We start from the raw sequence: 26,743 nt of genomic DNA on the forward strand, positions 1-26,743 counted from the left end.
TTTTCATCTCTAGATTTCTGTTCTAAGAACTATTTGGTACATTTCATTCTGTTTATATCAATATATTTTAATTTAAATTATTTGAAAAAAAAATTTAAATTTTCAAATGCAAAAAAGAAGCTAAGTATTTAATTTTTTTTTTATCAAAATAAATTGATTACTTTTTTTTTAAAAAAATATGGTCACTTAAAATTTTTTGATAAACTAACTGAATTTTTTTTCAATTTTATAATAAATAATTTAAATTTTTTATTAAATCTAATTATGAAAATGTAAACAAAAGTATGTTAGACTAGTTAAAAAAAAAGAAAAACTATTTATTACATAACTAGAAAATCATTCTATTAAAAATACGAAATTTATTTCGAATGCATTCTGATTATTTGAAATTCAATGGATTATAGTTAAGTAATAGTTATTTTTTTCTTTTTTAAACAAGTCTGATAATATAGTTTTGCTTATATTTCCATAATTAAGTTTAATGGGAACTTAAAGTTATTACAAATAAAAGAAAATTTAGTTATTAAAACATATTTATTACAACTTTCTCTTTAAAAAAATAATCCTTATATTTTTATTAAAAATATTAAACATCGATTCATTTTTTTTTTGTTCTTACAAATTTTAAGTTTTAAAAAAAATTATTTAAATTCAAAAATAACTTATAAATTGAATAAAATATACTAAATAGTTATCCACTTGCGAAATAATATTTGCTAAAATTCTATCTCCTCAGTTGGGACACGAACCCCCGACCTCTCTCGTATAACTTGAACAGAGTACCATTTACACTACAAACCATAATGAGTAGGAAAGTCTGTTAGTTTAAGAGTAACTGAAACTGTAATGGGGCGTATTTTAACCTAAGGGCAGAGCTGGCAGCAAATTTTTACCCTGTCTAAGGTTTTCAACTATGCTCTTTAAATGTTCCAAATGATTACAATAACAAGATGACTAAAGTGCTCCCTTTCACTGCTCATTAACGCATTTCTTTTCAGGCTTGTCAGTTTCTATTGTTGGTTAGGAAAAAACTTTGCATTAGTACACGATAGAACCTTCAGAATTGCCTGTCGATATCAAAATTGTGCCCGTGGCTACTCAACCTTTGATAGAAGATAAGAAAGCTGGTAAGTTTCTTTTGACAAGAATTTAAGTGTATGTACTATTATGTATAAGTGTATGCAGGGTATCTGTGCACCTGGAAAATCATGAGAAATCATGGAAACTCATGAGGTTCGTTATTGAACAAAATTTGTCATGAAATGTCATGATTTTATCTATTTTTTGAGAAAAATCATGGAAAGTCATGGTTTTTGGTCGCTGAGAAATCTAATTTTTGAAATAGAATTTACCCCCACCCCCTCCAATTTCATGGTGTTGTGAATATCTGAATTTGTTACAAAATCCCCACTAACAGTAATTTTTCATTAAAATATAAGATGTTTTCATCATGTTCTTTCAAAAATATGGTGTTCTTTCAAAAAGAAAATGAAAGAAAAAATATTTCTAGAGCGAATTATCTTTTAAACTTCTGTGATTTCAGAATTTTTATCATTATTTAATTTTTTTATGTTATCAATTCAAAATTCTAACTGAAGCATGTCAGTGATTGCCGATTTTTTTTTTATTCCGAAGTGCGAACAGAAAAATTAAGTCTTTCTTTTCTTTCCGATGAACAAGAAAAGTATCCTTAGAATATAATTATGCAGAGAAAGAGAAAACAAAATTCCTTATGTATTTTTCCAACTATTTTATTGCTCCAACTCTTTCTTTACTCTGTTTTTTAAATTTAAAATCTATATATATGTGGATGCAGAGTATAACAGTTTTGCTTATACCTACCATTTCAATTAATGTTATTATAATGCTTTTTTAAAGTTATTGTTGTGTTTCTGCCGGAGAAAATAGTAACATTAAGTTATGAAAAACTCTTCGAATTGGTCATGGAAAATCATGAATTTGAATGTCTAAAATGTTGCAGATATCCTGTGCATGTAAGTATGAATATTTGATATTGTTGATTTGTTATTTTCAGATGTTCCCAATCATTGGTAAAAAGATAAAGTTGCTACTTCACGTCAAGATATGAGGTATTTATCCTTCTCCTTATTTAGTTTAACACTATTTTTTGAAACTCTTGCTCCAAGAAAAATAAAGCTACAGTATCAGTGCCTTGAATTTTATACTGCATGCGACACGTTCTCCGGTTAGTCCGACATTTGTGCCTTTATTGAATTATTATTTCCACTGCAAGCGATGTTGAAAAAAGTCAGTTAATTTGTTTTTCAATAGCAATTAATAATTCTGCATACAGTCTGATGTTTATTTTGGAAGCCTACTGTTTTGTAGGAAAATAGCTCTCTCGTTTGTTTTCCAGATAAAAATTGTGTTTTTGTAGAACGTCTGGAGTATGCATAGTTTCTAAGCTCAATTTTATTTTTATTTTATAACCGTCGTTGAACAGCCGACTCAATTTTATGGGTTTACGACAACTAATTTTCAGCTCCGTAGCCTTGTAATTTTGAACCCAATCCAGAAGACAAGGGAACTTCTGGATCGAGTATTGGGAGAAATTTGCCTTCGTTGAGGACTTTTGATGGAGCTAACCCGCTTTTGCGTTTCAGGAACAGGAAGACCACGAGAACCTCCCATGGTTAGCCTAACGGCAAGGGGACTCTAACTCATGATCCGTCTACCACTGAGGATAGCACTGTGGTCGGTGCAAGCCGGATGTGGAGTTCGTATCGACTGGGATCCAAACCCGGCACGCCTGATTGGAAGGCGAACGCTCTATCCCCTGAGCCATCGCGGTTCTCTAAGCTCAATTTAAAGCGTAAGTCGGTGCACCGGTATAGCAGCCATCATCTTGATGCATCGGAACTCTGATTAAGCAGCCAACATGAAAAGACGCACACCATGTAACGATATAAGGGTTTAACTTTTATTTTTTGCTGTTTTTATTGTACTTTTTAACGGAACATTTCAGATAACTAATTGGTCTGTTGTGAATTTTTTAATGTATATTAATATATATACCTGGTAGCATGGATATATATGCTATGGTGGACAATTTTAAACTTGACAAATAATAAAAACATTTGAAATCTCGTTGACATTTTTGAAATCTCGTTGAAAAGTAGTAATAACTGCTTAAAAGTCATTTAGATTTACGATAACACCAGAAAAAACTCGTGAAAAAGCTATTATATAAAATCACGTGAAAAAGCGTAGAAATAACTATTTGAAAAAATCCTTCATTTTAACGATAAAGCTTACAAAGAAAGTGTCGTGAAAAAAGATTATTTAAATGTATGATTCAACTTCAGGATTAATAATATTATCACATTAAAAATTTCAAGATTTTTAAAACTTTGCGAAAATACGCTGTTATAATTACCGAATAATCCAGAGATATTCGATGAAATCGACAGAAGTAAATCGCGTCAAAAAATGATTTATCAAATATGCGACCAATAACTCACTAGTCAATATATCGTATTAAACCTTACGGGATCTTAAAAATTGTAACGACGTAGGTAGCTGTAACCGCCGAAAGAACGATAGAAACGTCACTTGAATTTACGATGAATTTTTTTTTATTTTAAAAAAAAGCTAGTTTAGAAATGATTACTGAAATTTAAAATTCGTGTGTCATACTATCGTTTTAAAAATATTGGGTATCTTTAAACTGAGCTGAATTCCGTAGATACAATAACCACACAAAAAGTGATTGAGAAATTAAAAAGATTTTCTGTAGAATCTGTGAATATTGAACACGTCAAAAACTGATAACTCAAAAGACCAATTTAAAATTTTCAATATTTTTTTAAAAAATTTTAGAGAAATTTTTTTTTTTGCATGCCTGCCAAGTCTTCTGCACACTTGATTGACCCATCTTCACTTGCTGTTTGGTGAACCCCCTCCTCATTACAATACATGCAACGTTTTACTCACCATCTATCGCATTTTAATTTCTTGCCCATGTTTTAACCGTCATCGTCTTACCTTTTTTTGCAGCTCTATTTTATGCATAAGAGATTTGTTAAATAAAGCTCATCATCCTAACGTCTTTGCATTTCTCTTCGCTATTGGTATTTTATATTGTATGTAATTGCTTTTACCCAGTTTTATTCGCATTGTATTTTATTACAACATACCGTTTCAACCAGTTTTATGCAATTTTAATCAATTTGAACCTTTGTCTGATTTTATTGACTTCTGAATGTTTTGCGTGTCATGTATAGTTTTAACAATATAATGTATTTTGGCAAAATAAATAAGCTTTATCTTACATTTATTGGAGAAAAAAACCGTTTGTTTGGCGCAGCGTGTCCTTCTTTGGAGCTTGTGCCATTAAATCCTAAATTGAACGCCAAGTCTCCTGTTTGAGAACTCCTGTGTTTCATAACTGTTTCCTGTTTATCAGTATATTCTCAAATTTCTCCGTATTTGTTGAAGAAATTTAAAAAAAAATTGGCGATAAAATATCTGCTGGTGGCTTCTCTCATTCCTCAACAAATAGTGCTATTGCCAGTAGTGCAGTATGTTGAGTGTTAATAGTTTAAGTAGTTATAAATAATGGTTTAAAAAATCTTCTTTAGATTAATATTTATATACATCTATCTATCTATATTATATAAAACGCTAATACGTACGTATGTATCAATAAAACCGATGATATTTCTTTTCTCGCGTTGGCAACTGTTTTCATCTTTAATTGATAGGCTTCGGCGCATAAGAGCACGTAGTGAGCATATCATATGTCTAATCGGGTGAATTCTCACCGAATTATCAAAAAAATTCTCACAAAATTATCTTCATCGAAGCCGATGCTTTACATCCGGCTTTCAGTACTATTTCATATTGTTTTACAACACATGGTTTTAGCCCTCTGGTGGGAAAGACTTTAAAACAAAACTTACAACAGTTACTTTTCTCAACAACTGAAATTTAGAATAGTGTGATTAAGAAAAATATGTGAACTGTTTGCTATTTCAAATTAATATTGAAATGCACAGGTTTAGAATTTTTCACAGTTAAAGTTTTCGGAACTTCAGTGTTCAAAAAAGTATACAAAAGCTAGACGTTAAGAACGTATCCAATGCGCGAGCAAAGCGAGCACCGGATTGCGAAGCAATCCGAAATGAACTGCGAAAGCAGTTCCGGGGGTTGGTGAGCGCCAGCGAGCAGGGGGTGAAGCCTCCTAGTATTTTTTACTTCACTAAATGTAAGTGTTTACATTATTTCCAATTTTGAATTTCTCTTTTTCAATTACATGATTATGCATGATGTATCAAAACTTTACTCATAGCCTAAAAAAGTGTAGCTACAAAATCTCCGTAATTTTATTTCTCCAATGTTGGCAGGTATGATTGTGTTCAAAAGCTTTCGCAGGCTGCACATACGCAGTCGGTGGGCCGCAGATTGTGCACCGTTATGGAAAAAAAGCATCCAAATGTATTAAACTTTTCCAATACTTTTCAATTCATTCAAATGCTTACAAATGAGCTGCGATGGCTCAGGAGATAGAGCATTCGCCTTCCAATAAGTTGAACCGGGTTCGAATCCCAGTCAAAACGAATTCCGCATTCGGCTTGCACTGACCACAGTGCTGACGTGAAATATCCTCAGTGGTAGACGGATCATGGGTTAGAGTCCCCTTGCCGTCAGGCTAACCGTGGGAGGTTCTCGTGGTCTTCCTCTCCATGTAACGCAAATGCGGGTTAGTTCCATCAACAAGTCCTCCACGGAGAAAAATTTCTCGATTATTAGAATTAGATAATTTTTTTTTGTAATTCCTAGAATATTAGATGTTCGAATAATTGTATCTAGAACTGATGTTATTCATTCTTGAACTATTCCTTCATTAGGAGTAAAAGTAAATGCTATTAATTGAATCAGTTATTTAATATTTTTAATCGAAATGGGTTATTTGTAGAACAATGTTCAGAGATTTGTGGGGCTAATCATAGATTTATGCCTATTTCAATAATTCCTCAAATTGAATTTATGAAAATATGATTATGAAAAAGTGGCAGAATTTAGGCGATAGTCTCTTAAATTAATTATGTAATGAGTAGTTAAATTAATATAAGTTTATCAAACTAAAGATGATTTTTATTCCACAATTAATACCTTTATATTGAATTATATCTTCTTTTATTTGTAGTTTTGTTATTATTATTATTTATAAGAATTTATGGTAATTATTTAAATATAAGAAATTTTTTTGTATAATATAAAAGGATTATAAACAGAAAAAAAACACATGATATTGATAAATTTATTTTCTGTGTCTGATCCGACATCATATTTTGGTATTTCAATTAATTGAATAATTATCATATTAGTATATATAATTATATTTACTAGATTTCTTAAGATTTATTGAATATATTTAATTAGAATAAAGAAATTTTTAGCGAATGTAAGTGAAGTATTTAAGAAAGTAGCTGATTTAAAAAAAATAGTGCGTGGAGTCCCTCCGCGCGGAAGAAGTGAAACTTCGTAATGTGGAAATGAAAATAAGAGGGGGTAGAAATTGATTTTTAGTGAAATCATATTGTTTCTTTAAGACAAACTTTATTAACAATGCTTACAATTCACAATTGATCGCATCTTTTAATTATCATTTTCGAGTGGAGAAATATCCAAATCTATAACATTTACAATAGGATTATGATAACTAAAGTTAGATACGAAATGTTTGAGTTCTATTTTTTCAATATTTCTTGTAAAAACTGCATCAATGGTAGTTGGTTGTTGGATTATTCCTACCATTTATCATTTCCAATCCAAATTTGTCTTTAAGGAAACTTCAGGTAACGAGAAATTCACATTAAAATCTCCTGCAAGAATCACAGGCCGCTCACAATAATCAACTTCTTCATCAGTAACGTCTGCCAGAGCTTGTGAACACACAGTTGATAGTGGCAATAAAGAATTTGCAATAAATAATTTAATATCCCTCATGGCTGCATTTGGTGAAATATAAATGGCAATTAGAAAAGAGAAATCCTAACAATCAATTGATATTCTGAAGAGACGTACCTTGACATAACCTTAAATCCGTCACATTGTCTGTGGGATTGTTTTCACTCATTTTTTGCAATTGTTATCCACTAAGTTTGAAAATAAAAAATACTACCCTATTAAATTATATGTGTATCAAATCAAACTGAAATATTTATAGAAAAACAGTACTTTTATGACTTTTATTATTTTTATGCTAGTCAGAACCAAAACAATATGGAAATGAATGAGGGAAAACTGAGTCCTACCACGTGATTTCCCGGCCAATAAAAATGTAGCGTTAAACGTTTAACGCAACCTTGTTGGAAGTCGCATAAGAAGTATCACTTCAAAAATATTCTGGAATTATTTGTGTAAGATTAATTAGCTTTATGTATTATATCAAATTTGATAGGTTTATTTCCATTTATTTTTACTGGAACGGCTCATGTTATATTTACAATAGGACTAGGAATTGTAAGATGAATAAGCTATTTTATAATAGGATGATTTAAAAATTTTATTTGTAATGCGGCTCATTTAGTTCCTGAAGAAAGTCCTTTGCTTTTATCGCCTGTATTGATATTAATTGAATTGATTAGACATTTAATACGATCTTTTACTTAATCTATTCGACTAACTGCTAATATAATAGCTGGTCACTTAATTATTGGATTGTTTTCAAGAATCAGATTATTAGGGTCATAAGAATTAATTCCATCCTTAATTTTTCAGAGATTATTATTATTATTAGAATTTGGTGTAGCTATTATTCAAGGATCTGTATTTAGAATTTTGTTATTATTGTATGCTTTTGAATATAATTAATTATTGGAAAAGCATTATCATCCTTACCATACATTAAATATTTCTCCTTGACCATTATTTATTGGAATTAGAATTTTATCGTTTATATTAGGAAAGGTAAAGATATTAATATATATATAGAATATAATTTATTGATAGTTAGATTTATAGTAAGAATAACAATTTCGATTTTACGGTGACGAGAGGTAGCTCGTGAAAGAACTCATTTAGGATATCATTCTAGAATAGTATTGAGAGGACTTATATTAGGGATAATTTTATTTATTATTAGAGAAGTATTTTTTTTAATTTTTCTTTTGATCATTTTTTCATTCAAGATTAAGACCTACTATTGAAGTTGGTTCATTTTGAACTCCTACTGGAGTAGAAACATTAAATGCTTTTCAAGTTCCTCTATTGAATACTGTAATTTTATTGACTTCAGGGGTAAGAGTAGCATTATGTCATCAAGCTATTTTAAATGAAAATTGATTTTTGCTAAAAATTCTTTATTCGCAACTTGATTATTGGGAATTTATTTCTTGATATTGAAAGAATTTGAATATATAGAAACTTTATTTGGAATTAGAGATTCTGTATTTGGCTCAACATTTTTTATGGCTACTGAATTTCATGGATTTTATGTTATTGTAGGTACTTTATTTTTAATTGTAATATGAATACGATACGAGTAACAAAAATTCATTTTTGTAGAAGACATCATTTTGGGTTCGAAGCTGCAGCTTGATATTGACATTTTGTTGATGTAGTGTGGTTTTTTTGTTTTCTGTAGTATATTGATGGGGTTCATAAATAAATACGTATAATATGTACATTCAATTTCCAATTAAAAGGAGAATATTGATAATATTAATTATTATAATTGTTGTAAAAATTTTAATCATAATTGTATATATATTATTTTATATCATATAAAATAAATTATAGAATAGAATCATCTTCAGGATATGAATGTGGATGTAATTTTATATCTAAGACTCGAGTTTCTTTTTCTTAACGATTTTTCTTAAATGGTATTTTATTTTTAATCTTTGATGCAGAAATTGTATTATTATTATTATGTTTTCCTTTTTTAATATATAGAATGATATTTTCAAGAATATGAATTATATTTGTATTTATCCCAATTATATCCCAACTACTCACCACCAAGCAGGTCACCCACTAAAAGAAGAAAAATTTAACAATGAAATAAATCGAGATGCTTACATTGAATAAAGTATTTCTAAAATCGCATTTTTGAAAAACGAATTAAGTAGTTATCTTTTTATTTTCTTTAAATATATGATGATTTTAAATTTAACGCTCGAGATTTATTGTATTAGTTAGTATTTCACCATTGTGAGAAGAGTCATTAGGCAAAAATGCCGTTCGACAACCACTTTCGGCGCTTTTTTTTTTTTAAATCGCCAAATTTGAGAATATTTACGCTGCGTTCCTGAGAGTGATTTATTGTATTAGACTTTTCTCAGAGAAACAAATTAGAAATAAATACAAACAAAATTTTCTTATTTTTATTTAATTTGTGACATTTAAAGTAAAAATAATGATACCTTATATTGTCACATATCAATTTAATATTGATGAAAAGCTTTATAACACGATAAATTACGAATAATTGCATTTTAATTACGAATAATGACGCGATAATTTACGAATAAATGCATATTATTGTATATTCTATCATTACTTTTTTCTCTATAATTACATATAATTAAACATCTGATCCCAATGGTGGGGTTTAATCACAATCCTTCTGAGTTATCAAAAGTTTATTAGTTAGACTGTAATGAATGTAAAATTTACCAAAGTTGCTCAAATTTAAGATTTCCTACCTCTATGAACAAAATATTAAACGAAGTGGTTACTCTTGAAGAATTAATATCAAAGTTTTACACAATGCTTTCCGGTTCATTTTACTTCAAATTTCATTGCAAGAATTGGAATTTATTTACCGTTGAATGCGGATATGAAAAAAAAAATCCAAACCTGTTTGAAATACCCTAAAATGCGTTGAAAATGTAAATATAAGAAACAACTCCAATACTCATCAGGTTATAAAACTGGTTTTGATGTCCGATTCGTAAGATTTCGATACCGTTTCAATTTTTCTCAACACAATTATCAATTTCGGATTCCCCATACTAGGATACTTTGGATACTTTCCCATACTTTGGATAAGGGTTAATTATACAAAATACTGCCTGCAAATATTTTGACTTATAAGTTAGGAAATATTTTTTGTGTAGGATCATAACTAAAGGTCACCATGTTTTAGCTACAACAGGACAATGGCAAGGTAGTAAATGAAAAAAATTTCCCAGAAGGGAACAAACTCAAAAGGTAACATTTGTAGATATCTTAAGCCAAGCCACAATTTATAACTATATTTTTTGCTTTATTTTAAGCCATTCAAAAGCAAAATGTCCCCGTATGAGAAGTTATACGACATAACTAATACATTTTCAGCGCTCAACTTCATTGTGTATTTGATACCTGAGGGTTGCTTATGTAGATCACTGTTTATAAATTTGTTTTGTAAATGAATTCCATGATACTAGTGCTAAAACACGATAATATATTATTGAGTCTTGTCCTGAGTTACTTATATTACTTACGAATACGTGATTTATGTAATGAACTGTAAGGGTTCATTACTTATTGAAGAATAAAGCTTTATTATCTATTTAATCTTTAGGGTTCATTATTACAGTTTATTTGATATGACACATAAAACCATGGTTAAAACTGTCAATTGTCAAAAACTTGCCAAACCGGGTTTTTTTCTATAGTGTGAATTTGCTGACTTGTGAGATAAATTTTATTTCAGTTATATCTAATCACAATTTGTTCAGAAAATTAAGATTGGGAGAAAAAAAACACCAAAATAGTTCCCAAGAAATACGAAATACTTTTTTTATTTATTAAAGCAGGGGTTTGTCAGAAATCTCAGGCAAAAAATAAGCCTTCATTCAGAAATAATAAGTAGTATTGGTTATGATAAATAGAAGAAAAATGCGTAAAAATGACATACTAATGGTATGTACAAAAGTCGAGGAAAAGTATGTACTACAAATGTATTTCCTCAATTGTCTAAAAAAATACTTTAAATATTTTGAGGTATTTTTCAGTATTTTTTTTTTATTTATTTAATTTTAAATATTTTTGAATTTTTTAGAAAACTAGAATTTTCTGAAGGTGTTTTAGCTGAAACCACTAGCAAAAATCTTGAACTGAAAGGTTATGTTTTTGATACATTACCTGAAGATCTCCGAGCTCCCCGTCTTGTTCGAGTTGGTCTTGTACAACATGCGATTGTAGAACCTACTACTGCACCAATATCAAGACAAAGAGAAGCCATTCATAATCGTATTCGGGAGATTGTTGAAATAGCAGCACAGTGTGGAGTTAATATTATATGCTTCCAAGAAGCATGGAGTAAGAGAATGCTTTTTTCATATTTCTAGAATAGTTTACTATTAGTTTATTAGATAGAAAGAATAGTTTTCTTTATTATTGGGAACATTAACCTCAGAGCATTTTAATATAGAGTGGGAGAATTAAGGTTTTTTTTCAGGAATAATGAAGTGTTTTATTTTATGTGTTACTTAATAGAAAAGCAATTTAATAGAAAAGATGGATTCATTTCAGATTGATCTGGTAACTTGTACAAATTTTTAATGAGAACATGTTTTTCAACTTTTTTATGTCAATAAATACTCAATCTCCTTTCATTCTAATAACTTTGGGATATTCATTTGAACTTTTATTGTCTGTTATTGATTTTTCCTATATTTACCTTATATGCTTAAAAAACATATTGTAACACATTTTATATATTTCCCGATTTAATTAGTTTGTTGAAAAAAAAGTCGAAAGAAAGTTTTTTATGTAAAAGACTAGTTTAAAGAAGTAGGGAATTTCAATTAATTTTTAGAGAAAAGAAAATCCCTTTTGTTCATCTAGGGGAATTCATTCTAAAAGCCCATAGTTGATACAGAAGAACGAAATAGTTTGATGCCACACTAGGCATTGCATATTTGCTAGTTTTTAAAATTTTTTAAATTTTTTTTAAATCATTCTTTGGAGCTCCATAAATTTATATAAAAAAAATAAAGAAATAAATATTATACATTTTTTTCTTCTGTGTCCAGTTGGGACATATGTGATGCCATTATAGGCATTTCATATTTCCTAGGTTTTAAAATTTCGTATATTTTTTTTAATCATTCTTAATCGAATTTTAATTAAATTAAACCAATTATTTAATTTTTATACATTTTATAAAAAGCTAATATAAAATAATCTTATTCTTTTCTTATCAATCAATGTAACAGCTAACATTTATTTCAATACTAATGTAAGACTCATAATTTACTGTTGCAACTAAATCAAAAACAAAAATCTATTTTTAACTCTTTATTCTTTATTTCTTACCACAAAAATGTTTCAGTTACATGGTTAAACTAATTCTAACAGTCTTTTTGGCGATTCGCTTTTGCCAAATTATTTTCAAATTTAATATTGATTATGAGGGGGTAGGCTTTATTTTTGGCTATGTTATCTTTTGATAAATCACCAACCATGGATCTCTTCAAGTGATCCTAACTGTTCACTGGGAACAATTCATTCACTTTTAATTTTGAATTATTAGTAGTTGAACCAGAGGCTTCGGCCTCCTGGTCCCAACCGTTAAATGGATATCTTTACAAAGTATTCTTGACGTGAAGAGAATAATTTTCTTGATCCCTTTGAGGGACTTCTTTTCTTTATTTTTATAATTTTAGAATGTGGCTATGTTCAATTTAAGTTTTACATTATAAATCAATTTTTTCTAAATTATTTTTATTAATTTTTCTGGGATAAATATCCTTACATCGTATCCAAATTGAAATGTATCTGAAACGGCCATAATACTATAATTTTACAGGGAAACTACCTCCCACTAACCCCTATGGACTAAGAATTTGAACTAAAATGCTACTACACAGTTATTAATGTTTTGGGATTATATTTCTGGTGTCATAAAATCATTTTTGATGATACAAGTGTCATAAGCATGTTTGGTTTGAATTGTCAAAAATTTGTTTAATGATCTAAGAAAAGAAGGCAAAGGTTAGTCACTGGGGAAAAAAGATTATGTCTAAAAACAGTATGAAACTGTCAAGCATGAAAACATACCAAACCTATGCTTAATCTAGCATACATATTTTTTTTTACAAAAATCAAAATTAATAAACATTAAAAAATTTTATTGTTGAAAATATTAATATTTTGTGGATGTAGTAATTATCTGAATATTAATTATCTGAGCAGTAAACTAAGTGTGATACAATGTTTAATATTTTATAGCAATGCCCTTATCCTTTTGCACGAGAGAAAGATATCCGTGGTGTGAATTTGCTGAAAATGCAGAAAGTGGTCCTACGACACTATTATGTGCAGAGGTAATTTATAAAGGTTTTATTTCTATGAAAGAAATTAGTATTATATATTTTAAATGTTCAATACACATATTTGATTTTTAAGCAGTTTATCTTGTTTATTTATATCTATTGAAAATAAGTTATTTTTCCTCTTCTTGTATATATAATTGATATAAAAAAATAAACATATAAGTAGTAAAAGTATTTTTTTTTTTTTCATAATGACACTTTTGAAAATTCTTCCACTAATCAACCATCAATAATTAGGTGAATATCGAAGGATTTATGAAATTTCCATAAAGGTATACTGATAGGATACTAATTAGAAAAAAATATATGAATAATTTATGAAACAAACACAGTGACATATGAATAGTGTACTATCGCACTCTGTCCAAAGAATAATTTCCCCAGACTCCTACAAAGGAACGTCTTTTCCTCACAGCCAATTCGTGCTAACTCTCACATATCTTTATTCACTGCATCTACACTTGATCACTGCTCCAGCACAGCATGGAGGCATGACAAATAGTTTAATATAACACGACAAAATGACTAATGTGGTTTCACAATATACTTGTCATAGTTAACATATTTAACATCCCAAAATAAAAAACTATTTCAATACATTAATTGTGTCTCTTTATATTTTGTAGTTAGCTGCAAAACACAATATGGTTATTGTATCTAATATTCTTGAAAGAGATGAAACTTATGGAGACACTATATGGAATACTGCTGTTGTCATTTCAAGCTCTGGAGCATATTTAGGAAAATCTCACAAGTATCATATACCACGTGTTGGTGATTTTAATGAAGTAAGTGTTCAATTACTAAAAAAACATATTTTTCTTAATTATGTTTTAAAGAAAAATTGTAGATAGTTTGAGATTATCAGTTAAAAACACTTATAAAAAAAGTTGTCTGTTGTTGTTTTATTATCACTGTGTTACAACAACAACAAAAAATGCTTCAATTTATGCATAGTTTCATGTTTAGCAAATATTTCTTATGAGCAGAGATTCGGTCATGTCCTACATGCTCCAATCAACTAGACTATTTCAGTCGCCTTCTGAAATCTCACTGGAATTGACTGTATAAATTACATTCTTAAACTTGACAATTCAAAATATCTTGTTTCTTAATATAATTCTGGTTAGAAATATGTTATTTAAACATATTTTAAGGAATTTTTTTTTAAAAAACTTAAATTTAAAAGATATTTTTTTCAATATGAAATTTAGTCAAAAACTATTAAATGTACTATTATAAATTTATTCTGTGATTTGAAACAGTGTCTGGCATTTTATTAAATTCATACCTGAAGCATTTGATTCCTATAATCGGATGACCACTAATAGTATAACTAATTTGTATAAGAACAGAAAAATATTATTTTTGCTCTACAGTATGAGCATAACTGTAAAATAGGATTCAGTTATTCATATTTGTGCAAATTTATAAAGCTTAACTTTCTTCTGGAAATTTCAAATAAGTCAGTAACTAAAATTTAATGTTAAAAGAGTTGAAGCTAATTCTAGTAAAAGTCAAAGAAAACCTTTTCTATTTATCTGTCAGAATAGGCATAAAACTGAAAGCTAGTCCCTATTTCGATTAGAAGAAAATTCCTCATATCCTGACATCAAACCCTTCTGCATTCTGACAAACCCAGAACCTCATGTCTAGAGAGGTTAAAAATAATTTGACGTATAAGGGCAAGAGGAAAAGAACCTAGCGTTGTAATAAAACACCTGATAATGGACAATTTCTTAGAAAGCAGATGAAAGGGATTGTAGTGCACCTTTCGACTTGACAGCTTTATCTCACTTTTCAGCTTAACAGTTCTATCTCACTCTTTGTTTTGATGGTCCTGCAGTGGACTGATCGTAAAGACACGGTTCCCAGTAGAACACCAAAGTCAAGCATCAATGGCTGCGGTCAGTAAGCGGGTGGGTGACAACTTTGATCAGCCTGCTTAGGGACCGAGGGTGAAGGTATTGGTCCTCCTTAAACTGTTCTTCCATAAAGTGCTTGACTTTGGGCAGTTCGATGGGCTACCAAAGCAGGGGAGCTATCCCCTCTGCAGAGGATCAAAATTGCGATGGCATGTCTTCAGATCATTCTCAGGGATGTTCCCTGACCTTTGCCAATAGCCCATTGTGCAGCTCTTGTGTGACGTAAATAAAGTACCTGCCTTTGTTTTGATTTAGATTTCTTGCTGTCATGAGTCTGTTAACAAAAAAATTTGAATAATGCCGTAATTGATTTTGTATTTAAATATTTGATGATAAACAAATGGTTCCACTAACAAGCTTATAAACTGACAAGGACTTTAATTTGCTAACTTAAAATTTAATCTTTCAAAAATCACAATGGCCAATTTTCAATTTTCAAAAGCTCTAAAAAATCATTGAGTATTATCTTCTTGAATTGTGAAATATTGAATTAATAAAAACTGAAAAATTAAAATAAAATAATTAAAATAAAATTATTTATGATTATTATTCAATGCCAAATTATTATTTATTAAAATGCCAGTTTCAGGTTTTGAAAATTCATTCTACTTAAAGAAAATTGACAACACTTGCATGAAATTAATTAATATTAATGAAACTAACTGAAATGACGTTAATTATATTTTGAAATGTTTTACATTTTTAGTATAATCAAGGTTAATTTTATATGCAATTTAATACCTACTTAAAATCAGTTAAAATTATTTTGTGCATACATTCCTCCTCTTAATGGTTACTGTAAACATTACCTATATCATATGTTATAGATTGTATATTATTGTTTGAGCTAATTTTTGAGACTCAAACTTTCATTTTTTATGTCAAGAACTAATTTTTGATAATACAATTTATGATAGTAAAATTCATGACAATTCAACATCTGCTCATATTATTACAAAAATGTAATATTTAAGGCTTTTGACACTTTTAGACATAACTTTTTGAATTAGAATTTTGGCCATGATAGTTTAAATCATGTTTAAGACATTAAAAACAATAATACGAATGAAATAAAATTAATTACCAACTCTATTATTTGTAATTACCTGCTAAGTGTATTTTTTAATTGCAGCAATTTTATGTTATATTTTCAATATATATGAGTATTTTGTTTTAGTCTACTTATTACATGGAAAGTGACTTACGGCATCCTGTATTTCAAACTCGTTTTGGTGAGTATGGATAGTTTTCTTTTAAAATATATGATAATGAGTTCGCCAGTTTTTCTCCTTTAGAGAAAAACTGGCGAACAAGTGTCAAAAGTAGAGAGAAGTGGATTCGAATTCAAAGGAAGGCACTGGCCCACCCTGGGCTGTCTAGCCAGATATGATGATGAGTTTTTAATGTACACTTTTGTTTATTCCTCTATTCAACTAAATTTATCCAACCTCAGTCAAAAACGTGTCAACTGTGCTGTAAGCATAGGTTTGATCCACAAAACACATTGATGACTCCATTACACTGCTTAGAATATAGATTTGTCTCCCTAGTCTGGTTTTACAATCCAGCATTACATTACATTAGTTGCAACCTCTCTTTGGCTTTTAAACAATTTTTTTTTAAATCTTGTTTTTTTTTGTCGTTTCTTATAGTTTTTGGAAAAGATTATTATTGCACACTTTTTTTTTATTTTCTTAATTTTATTTAACTCTATATATATGTGTGTAGTTAAGGGTTTATAATAATTTAAAGCTAATCTTAAATATGATAGTATGTTAATTTTTATATCTATTTAATACTCTAAAATTGAATAGCAAATTTTTTTAGAACCTTTTTACATTTTTATTAGTAATATTTCACATTACTCATTTAATATATTTTAATTGGAATTGAAATGGGCAATCTTTATACAAAAATAGCGCTTATAGTAGTAAATATCTGTGGTTAAAAAATGCCTGTCTTTGCTCGTATTTAAAAAAAATTAAATTACGAGAAAAAAGCAATTTTTTTGCTTTCACAATACCTAGATCTATTTTTATGTTACAGTGTGTTATAAACCTACATTATTGTAGAAATCAATGTTTCAGTTTGTAAAACTTGCTATTTATGAAAGCAATAAATCGGAATTCTTAAACAGTTGTAAAATATTTCAAGTCTAATTTATAATGAATACATCCCAAGCCTGACGTACTGACACAATATTTGTAAAATGAAATGCTTAATTTTTATTTTAAATTTTTTTATGATTGTTTTTTTATTTAAGCTAAGAAAAGAATGTTTAAAAAAAATTGAAGAGTTATTTCAAATTAAGAAAAATGCTTGTTGCTAAAGAAATAACAGTTATTTCTTAAATTGTACTGCATAAAATTAAAGTATTTAACAAGAAAAGCTTACACAGTCTGCTTAATTGTAATAGACTTTTTTTTTCTATTTCATCAGCATCAAAGTTTTTAATTCTGTTTTAGCTTTTTGTTTGTTTTTAATGTTAATTTAAAAAGTATTTAGCAGAATTTTTTTTGTCTTTTAGTGATGGCAATTTTTTACACTATTTTACTTTATGAAAATTTAAACTTGTGTTTCTAACTTAATAAATTTTTAATTTTTTTAAATAAATAATTGTATACTGTATTATTTGACAGCATGAATTTTTAAGATTTAAAAATTTTTACAATTGCTGAATTTTTTAAATTGAAAATTCAAATAGCTTAGCTCTGGTATTTCATAAATGCATAGAGTATAAAGAGGGAATCTTGTGTAAAAATGTATCTTTGAATTTAATTAAATCCCTAGATAAAGTATGTTTGATATTTATACTTAAAAAATTTTATTTCATATTTTCTCTCAGAAAAAGAAATTGTGAAAAAAATGCACTATTTTTGATTTACTGAGTTTTAGACTTCAAATTATAAATAAAAAAAAAATGAACAATTCAAACTTGTATTGAAATTTTTTCATGGATATCATTAGGAAATTCTGGAGAAATCGATGCAAGTTTAAACTATAAAATAATATCAATATCACTGGGGTATAAAATTTTTTTGTTGCATTTATACAAATACTTGATCTTGCCTAATTTGGGTGTGGGAATTTCTAATCTGAAATAAGTTTGGCTTTTGAAGCTAAATATTTTTTTAAAATCACATTTTTAGTTAATTTTTTTTGTTAAAATGTGCAATTTTTAAGGCATTGTACATAATAAGGAGTCATGTAAATGTGAGAATGATTTTCTGTGGCAGTTAGGATACATAATCAGGATTAAAATTGCATAAGCACTTCCCTATTATAACCTGTTCAAAAGTATACAAAGAAAGAGTTCATAAAAGAGTAGCACTCCAAGCGGAATATGATTTTCCTATGCAATGTTTATCCAGATGATGTGTTCTATCTCCCTTAGAAGTTTGTCACAACATATATGTGACCCCTTGTTTATTTTTACACTTGAATTGTACATTTTGCTAAAAATGTCCATTTAAAAAAGAATTGCTTGTAGAGAGAATCCGATTGCTGATTTGAAACTGGCGTTCTGCAAAATCTCATACAACAAAAATTTTTTTTTTCCTTATTGTAATAAGCTTATATTAAAATGAATCCGTTGTATTGCATCTATAAAGAAGATGGACTTCCTAAATTATCCTACAACTTATGAAACAAATTATAAAATTGACTTCATTTTCAGGAAAAATTGCAATCAACATCTGTTATGGAAGGCATCATCCGCAAAAGTGGATGGTTTATGGACTTAATGGTGCTGAAATTGCTTTTAATCCATCAGCTACTATTGGAGACTTAAGGTAAGCTAAACACATATTTTTTTTAGTTTGCTGTCAAAAGTAAAAGAAGTGTATTGATAAAACTTAATGTTTTAAGAATATGCATGTCCTAAACATTCTAAGTGAATTTTTTAATAAAATATTTTTCTAAATCAGTATTCTCAAAATATATTACGGGTTTTAATTACTATTGGTTATGGTTACTGGTAATGTCTTTTATGATAACTGTTATGTATTAAGTAATACAGTCAATTGTTGATAATAATACATAATTAATACTATATAATGTGACCAGAGATTTAATAATTGTTGTATTCATGAGTGTATTTTATTCGGTATCATTGCTAGGCACTTTAATTGAACTGCAATTTTATGGAGCTTTAATTTTTGATAAACTCCCTGAAAACAGAAAGTTTTTGTTCTAAACATTAGAAAGCAGCACCACTGCTGCAGAGATATTCGTTCCCTTTGACCAGAGATGAATTATCCCAGCTGTCTGCGGCTAATTAGTGGAAACCATTAACAGCGCAGTTGCAAAAGTTGAGGTGACATTTCATTATCATTCGAAGAGCTTTTTTGGCTGCTAGAACATAACTATCTAGATGGTTATGGCTAGAACCAGGAGAAAACAAACAAGCTCATGTTGCGGGGAGGCATATGGATTTCTCCTGGTTGACTATAACGTATTTTTTAACTATAAATATTTCTTTTTTTCCCTTAAATTTAATATTAATTAAGTGCCTTTTCGTTTATATCATGTTTAAATTATATATGTATTAAATATTCTCGAAATGTTATGTGCACCAACCTTATCACTAGATTATCAAAATTATGCTATCTTGATTTTTACATAACTAATAAACTTAGTAACTCTAATAATGTTGACTATCATTTCAGCCTGAATGAACATCTTTCTAATAAGGTCTTTATAAAGCAAATATTTTTGTTTTGTTTTGGATTTAACATCCTAGTTTTTACTTGGAAGCTTAAATCAATCTTTACTTGTCTTGTCTTTTTGCTTATGTTGTATCGTAAGTTTTTATCTATACAATCACAATACTAATCATACTAAATAGATACAACATAACTAGTTAATATTTTACTTCTTAAAAAATTACTTTCGAAATTTCGTTAATATTCTCTCTTGTTGATTAATCTTATAACAATAGTATAATAATTTTTGAGGTTTTATTTATTTAATTGCATGTTGTAAATGAGTAAATTTTCAACATTTCTAACTCTAAAATAAATTTAAGTACGGATATTAATGAATTAAATATTTTTTGTAGTGAGGTAAGCTAATTTTATGCATTCACATTTCATAGTTTTGTGTATAACTATTTATGAAGCCATGATTTGTGAATTGGCAGATTTGAAATAATGAAATTATATATAACTATATTTAAATTGACGAGTTTCACTAAGCAGGCTTGCTGGTAGTGACCAGTGGCATTAGAAACAACAACAACAATATAAATTTTAATTTATACTTTTAGAAAAATGTTATCAGAAATATATATTGTGAAATTGTATGTAAAAAAAAAGAAAGAAAAGAAACAGTTTAATTTTTTATATATTCCATTCCATTAACATACCTGCCAACTTTTGATCCCTTCCATTATGATTTAACCCAGTGGTAGTAAAAAGGAATTAAAATTTCAATTGTAAATACAAAAATAAGTTGTATTTCAAGAAGCTTCAGCTGACAACCATGATAGTAACACATATTAACATATATGCTTAATTCCTTTAAGAATACTGGTTATGAAAATAATTTAAAATATAAATTTATAAAAGAAAAAATAGTGTATATTTACTACCACTTTAAATATAAAAATAAAATTTTACGCCAAATGCGTAGAAGCTGGCAGGTATGCACTAACATATAACAAATTGCAAATTAAGATTGTTTCAAACTTGTTAAATCAAATAGAAATTATTTATTCTTATTTAAGTTTTTTTTTAAATTAATTTTTCCAAAATCTATATAACTTTTAATTTAAATTATAGTTAAACTGCAACTTTCAAATTAAATTTTCGAATGTTTTTTTTTCTTCATTTTTACATCAAATATTAGAAATCAATTACATCAGAATACATTGATCTTTCTTTTCTTTTCTTGAATTGTTTTTTTTCCCATAAAATTTTTAACAACTTTTTTAAAACAAAACATAATAAGACAAACAATTTTGATGTAATAAGCTAAAAATGTTTTTTTTCCCACTTAATTCAAACCAGTTTGCTTAAAGAGTTTTAACCCAATTTTCCCACCAATTAGTCTGTTTATTTTCATCTGTAAGAAATTGGTTTCTCACTATGTTGCTCAATTCAGAGAAAGAAAAATTTCTTTTTCTCTTAAAGAAAAATTTCTTATCACTCAAATGCTAGTTAATGCTACTATTATAAAGCACCAAATTGCTTCTTCCTTATCAAGGTTGCTATTAAACTTCTCATTCATTCTGATGCAATTTTCTCCACTAATGTTTTTGTAAATCTGTTTCTTACTATATGTATACATTTATACTTATTTAATTCATCTTAAATAAGATTTTTTTAAGGCTTATTCTAAATAAAATTAAATGTATCATTCTTTTAACAAGAATACATTAAGTGGCAATATGGTTAAAGTAATTGTGATCCAAGGCATATTTATATTATTATTTTTTCTCTTATCCACAGTTTGTTAACATGTTTAAATATAATGAAACTTTTTTTTTCCAATTATTTCTTTTGTTAAAATCATGAATGATTTTGAACAAAAAGTATGCATAATATCTTTAATTGATGTAATATATTAATAGTGAACCCATGTGGCCCATAGAGACATGATGTGCTGCTATTGCCAATGGCTATTTTACTTGTGCAATCAATCGGGTTGGAACTGTAAGTAATTAGTTTTAATGTTCATATTTAATTTAATTTGTATTTATTTCTGTGATATTTATTATTCTACTACCTTAATGTCAGTTGTTTATTTACATTGTAATATCGTTATAATGGTTTTAGTTAAAATAGGTTTTTATGTAGATGTTTTATTTAATTAATATGTATCACTTTCAAATTTGATTTATATTTTTGAATTATTTATTTTTCTGCTTTTTTATTAGTTATTGTTTATCTACATTGCTATATTATAAAAATGGTTTCCATAGTTTAAATTCATTTATATATACGTTAACTTTTAAGTTAATTATTTTTTTGACATTTCTTGGTAAATTATATGAGCTCCAATGTATAAATAAATGCTCCCAGCATTAAATAAAATTGTCTTCAAATATAAGGAGTCTTGAATACACCACTGGGAATTTTTTTTGTACTTGAAATTCTCATTTTTCTTTAATAGAATCTAACAAAGATGGTAACTAAAAATGAAAATTATGCCCTGTGCGATGATAACTGAAAATTGTAAAAATTTTTTGCTTGTATGGTGTTTCTACTAGAAATTTATTGCATCAAAATCGTTATTATTTATAATCGTTATTGTAAATTTATTCAAAATCGTTAATAGGCAATAAGTATAAAAGTATAACCTCTTCGATTCTTTTGGAAAATTTTCTTGGTTGTACACATTTTTATTTATCGTATTACAATCGTATTGTGTTAATATGCTGGAATAGCCTGGTATTCTCTTGTATAAAATCGATTTTAATGTTATTCGTGTTTTGATAGAGGCATATAAAATTGTGTTGATTTTGTAAATGGATTAGAGTTTTATTTTTTACCCCTCTCTTAAACCTTAAGTTCTCTAAAGTGCCAATTTAAATTCAAATGTAAAAAGACTTTTCTTTGTTTCAGGAAACTTTTCCAAATGGGTGATGGAAAACCAGGTAAAATCTCATTTGATATAATAATATAATGAAGGTATTTGTTAAGTTCAAATTGTACAATGCTTTTAGTATTACTAGATTTTTTTTAAATGGAGTAAACGATAAATATATGTTTCTGAAATTTTTCTCTTGTGTAGATTTTAGTAAGATGTGTTAGAACTATCTTTTATACTTTTTATTTTTATTTTTGAAAAAATAAACTTTCATCAATACTAAGTAAAAATACAGTGAAATTTCATCATTATAAAAAAAAATTTAAGTTTTTTTTCCTCCTCATAATAATTATTAAAAATAAAAACCAAACTTCCCATGTTTTGTTGCAATTAAATAATTAAACATGCTAGTCGTCATCTTGAAAAAAGCTGTTGGATATGCATTTTAATTAGGTATACTTGATCAGTTACGATAGTTTTTATCATTTAAAAAAATTGTCACTGTAAGGAAAACTTTGTTTAGTGTTTAGCATTGTCAAATCTTTTTGAGTATTTTGCTTTATTTTTAATATTATTAGTGTGTTATTTCATAAAAAAATAGCGTCATTATATTTTATTTTTCAGCACACAAGGATTTTGGACATTTTTATGGTAAATATGATTTATCAGTCTTAATATTTTTGTGTATAAGCGATTCTTTAGATAATTTGACATTCGGCGAACCATAATTTATGGAATATTATTTTAATGTAATTAACCTGCACACTATCGACCAACATAAAATATATTTCGACATACTTTTTACATATATTCAATGAAGTAAATAAATATGTTAATTGAGACATAGAAAAGTGTTACCTTAAAGTATTTTCTTTTTTATTATTTCTTAAGATAATTTCTTTCAAAATAAAATTTGGTAATGTTAAAATATTCAGCAATTAACCCTTCAGAATATAAGCATAAATATATCCTTTTTGATTTACATATTAAGATAGTACATATAACAAAATTTTACAATCTATGCAATACTGATACAATACTGAAAAAATTGCACATTATATTACCGTTTGAAATTTTTTTTTCTTAAAAGGATTTATTTTATTTTATTTAATTTATTTATAATTTGCATGATTATTTAATATATTAAGTATGCAAATATTTCATGAAATTTCAAATTCTTTCTTTAATTAAGAATGATCATAATTTAATTTTTTTTCTCTTCTATGATTGGTTCATTGTATCTTTTAAGGGACAAAGGTGACCTAAAAGTGAAAATTAACTTAAACAACAACTAAAGTTAAGTCATTTTACCATTTTAGGACAATTAATTTTTAAGATACATTATTAACATAATATTGAAATACGGGAGGGTTTTTATTTGCATAAGTTGAATCAATTGTTTCAAAATTAACTATTTTCAAATATCTGGCTTGGATCTGTCATCTTAGTGCAACTATTTTGCATAAAACTAGACACTTCTTGTTTGCAGCTTTGAAAGTTAGAAAATCTCTTGTCAGATCTACTAATAAAATTTTATTAATGTTTATACTTTTTTATTTTTAAACAAGTTCTGAGTAACAGAGAATAAGGACTAAATTATTTAGTAGACTCCAATACTTCATAAGTTCTATATTTTATTGCTCATTTAGTTCTTTTTTAATACGTAATTTAGAGTCCATTTATTTTCAGTGTGATAAAATTTAAATAATTTATTATTATGAAAGTTTTTATCACTCTATTTTTGACAAGGTGTCGAAAAATGTCTATTAAGGGTGGTCATACGGAACATTCTGTGTGTAATTTTTAAAGTTTCAAATTTTCTTGCTTTTGCTCACGATAACTCCCGCACTACCATCTAAATAAATAAATGAATTTTAATAATTAAATTTTTAAGAACTTCATTTTTCCAACATTCTATATCTGTCGTATAAGAAGTTTCATTTCTAAAGTGTTCTTAAAATATTTCCATTTAATGTTATAAATTAGAGCATGAAAATCATTTTATGAATTTGAAATATATTTTTGAGTTCAAGAAATACTTTCACTTGGTTACCATCACTTACAAAATTTAAAATTTACTCACCACCACCTATTACGGCCTCAACGCTACCTAAAAATAAATATTTCAAGATAAATTAAATCGAATAACAACAGTAATTTATGCAAACCAGGGATACAATAAAATTGCGTAAAAAATTTTAAATATTTATCTAATTAGAAAAAATAGTCTTCTTTAATTAATTAAAAATTTCATGTTCCAACATTCTATAGCTGGTGCAAGAATTTTCAAAATTACTAAAATGTTCTCCAACATATTAGACATAGTATCAATTATATCATAAAAATCATTTTTAAAAATTTAGAATACATTTTGAAATAAGGAACTTTTTTTACATGGTTCAAAACATTTACAAGCATTAAATTTATTCACCGTCCCCTACCCCCTAAACAAGCTTCCAAACCACCTGAAAATAAATTATTCAATTGTAAATTAAATCGAAATGACAACAGTATTTTAAATAAATCAGTGATACAACGGAATGGCATAGCGAATTTTGTGTATTTCAAGAATTTCGTATAATGAAAAGTGGAGTAAATATGGGACTCTTTTTTTTAATTTTTTTCTTTGATACATAGTTTAAATTTCAATATAGAGCTCTGAATTTACAAAGTATATTCGAAAAACTTTTTCCAATATAATAAGTAAAACATTATGGAAAATATTTAAATAGAAAATTCCACATTTCAAATGTTGGTAGAACTTGACATTACTAACTCTGATCGTAAATTTTAAGTAAAGAAATATACTTCAGATATATCTTAAGTAGCAATAGCCGTTACTGAAAAAAGATGGAACATTTAGAAGGGAATAATGTTACATATTCGAGTGGTCTGCAATATTTTTTCGAATAAAGTAGTACAAGACTAGGTACATGATGAGAAAAGAGTCGAAAGCTGTAGATTATGTTTTGTTACAGCATCTTGATTTTATTAATAATTTATTTTTAAAAACAATGTTTTTCTCTCAAAATAATTAGTAAGAGAAGCAATTAATCATGTCGAGCAAGTATTAAGAAAATCAAAATTGAACATAATTGCAATTGAGCAATTTAAAATTTTCTTTTGAAACTTTTACTACCGAGTACAGAGGTCAGTACAATCCTGGAATCCACTAGCTGCATTTTGTATTTTTAAGATGGATTTTAAAACTGAAAAAAGAGGATTTTTTTTTATCACTGATATTTTTTATGTGTTCAGCGTTTTACAAAAATTATTCTAAAGAATACATTAAATCATTCCTGTTTGTTGAAAAAACTAATTTGTTTTAGCATATGATTTCCCTGAAAAAGGCTGTAAGTGCTGAGGGGATTAACTAGAGTTGGTTTAATAAAGTAAGAATTTCATCATGACATGAAAAAAATTACGTGAACTCATGGACTAATACCAAGAATTATTTTAATTACGCGATTAATTTAGCTATTTGTTTGAAAAATACGACTTTGAAAATGTCTTGTATTGTTAACAAAAATATTCTTATTTAGAACTAAAGTTTACTTTTTGTCTTTCAGATTTTATGCTCTCGAATCCATTCAGCAATGCAAGAAAGTTCCTTTGAATAATGAGCAGGGTAAGAGTTTTACATTTAATTACACTTTTTTAAATACTTATAACTGTGATTGCAAATTATCTTACAACAATGTGTCATTTTGACAATTCAAAACACACTTTTAAGAACTTGATGTGTTCAATTATGTCCAGATTATCTTACAACAATGTGACATTTACACAATTCAGAACTTTTAATACTTGATGTGTTGAATTTATGTCGATGGCTTTATAAACATGGGTGCCACTCTTCAATTCTGGGGATTCAGCTGTTGCTCGCTTTTTGTAATTATTCAGGTCGCTTATATTCAGCTGTTGCTCGCTTATTGTACTGCTCTTTTCACTTTTTCCAAACGTTTTGAAATGCTGACCAAAGTTAAGATTATT

The 26,743-nt window shown here is 27.6% G+C and overlaps 1 protein-coding gene across 1 annotated transcript in view; it reads left to right on the forward strand.

Annotated features, from left to right (window-relative positions):
- The window catches only part of LOC147803200 (beta-ureidopropionase-like), a 39,657-nt gene that overhangs the window by 4,927 nt on the left and 7,987 nt on the right, over window positions 1-26,743 (forward strand). The window contains exons 3-13 of the mRNA XM_087150530.1: window positions 999-1,127; window positions 2,036-2,090; window positions 11,018-11,277; window positions 13,192-13,286; window positions 13,922-14,083; window positions 16,398-16,452; window positions 18,897-19,011; window positions 21,792-21,873; window positions 22,786-22,817; window positions 23,375-23,401; window positions 26,320-26,378. Coding sequence (XP_087006656.1) covers window positions 2,086-2,090; window positions 11,018-11,277; window positions 13,192-13,286; window positions 13,922-14,083; window positions 16,398-16,452; window positions 18,897-19,011; window positions 21,792-21,819 — 720 coding nt within the window. The 5' untranslated portion in view covers window positions 999-1,127; window positions 2,036-2,085 and the 3' untranslated portion in view covers window positions 21,820-21,873; window positions 22,786-22,817; window positions 23,375-23,401; window positions 26,320-26,378. The remainder of the gene's footprint in view (window positions 1-998; window positions 1,128-2,035; window positions 2,091-11,017; window positions 11,278-13,191; window positions 13,287-13,921; window positions 14,084-16,397; window positions 16,453-18,896; window positions 19,012-21,791; window positions 21,874-22,785; window positions 22,818-23,374; window positions 23,402-26,319; window positions 26,379-26,743) is intronic.

Source organism: Parasteatoda tepidariorum, chromosome 9 (assembly GCF_982258835.1).
Source record: "Parasteatoda tepidariorum strain Cologne lab strain chromosome 9, Ptep-v5.0, whole genome shotgun sequence".
NCBI classification, from domain to species: Eukaryota; Metazoa; Arthropoda; class Arachnida; order Araneae; family Theridiidae; genus Parasteatoda; species Parasteatoda tepidariorum.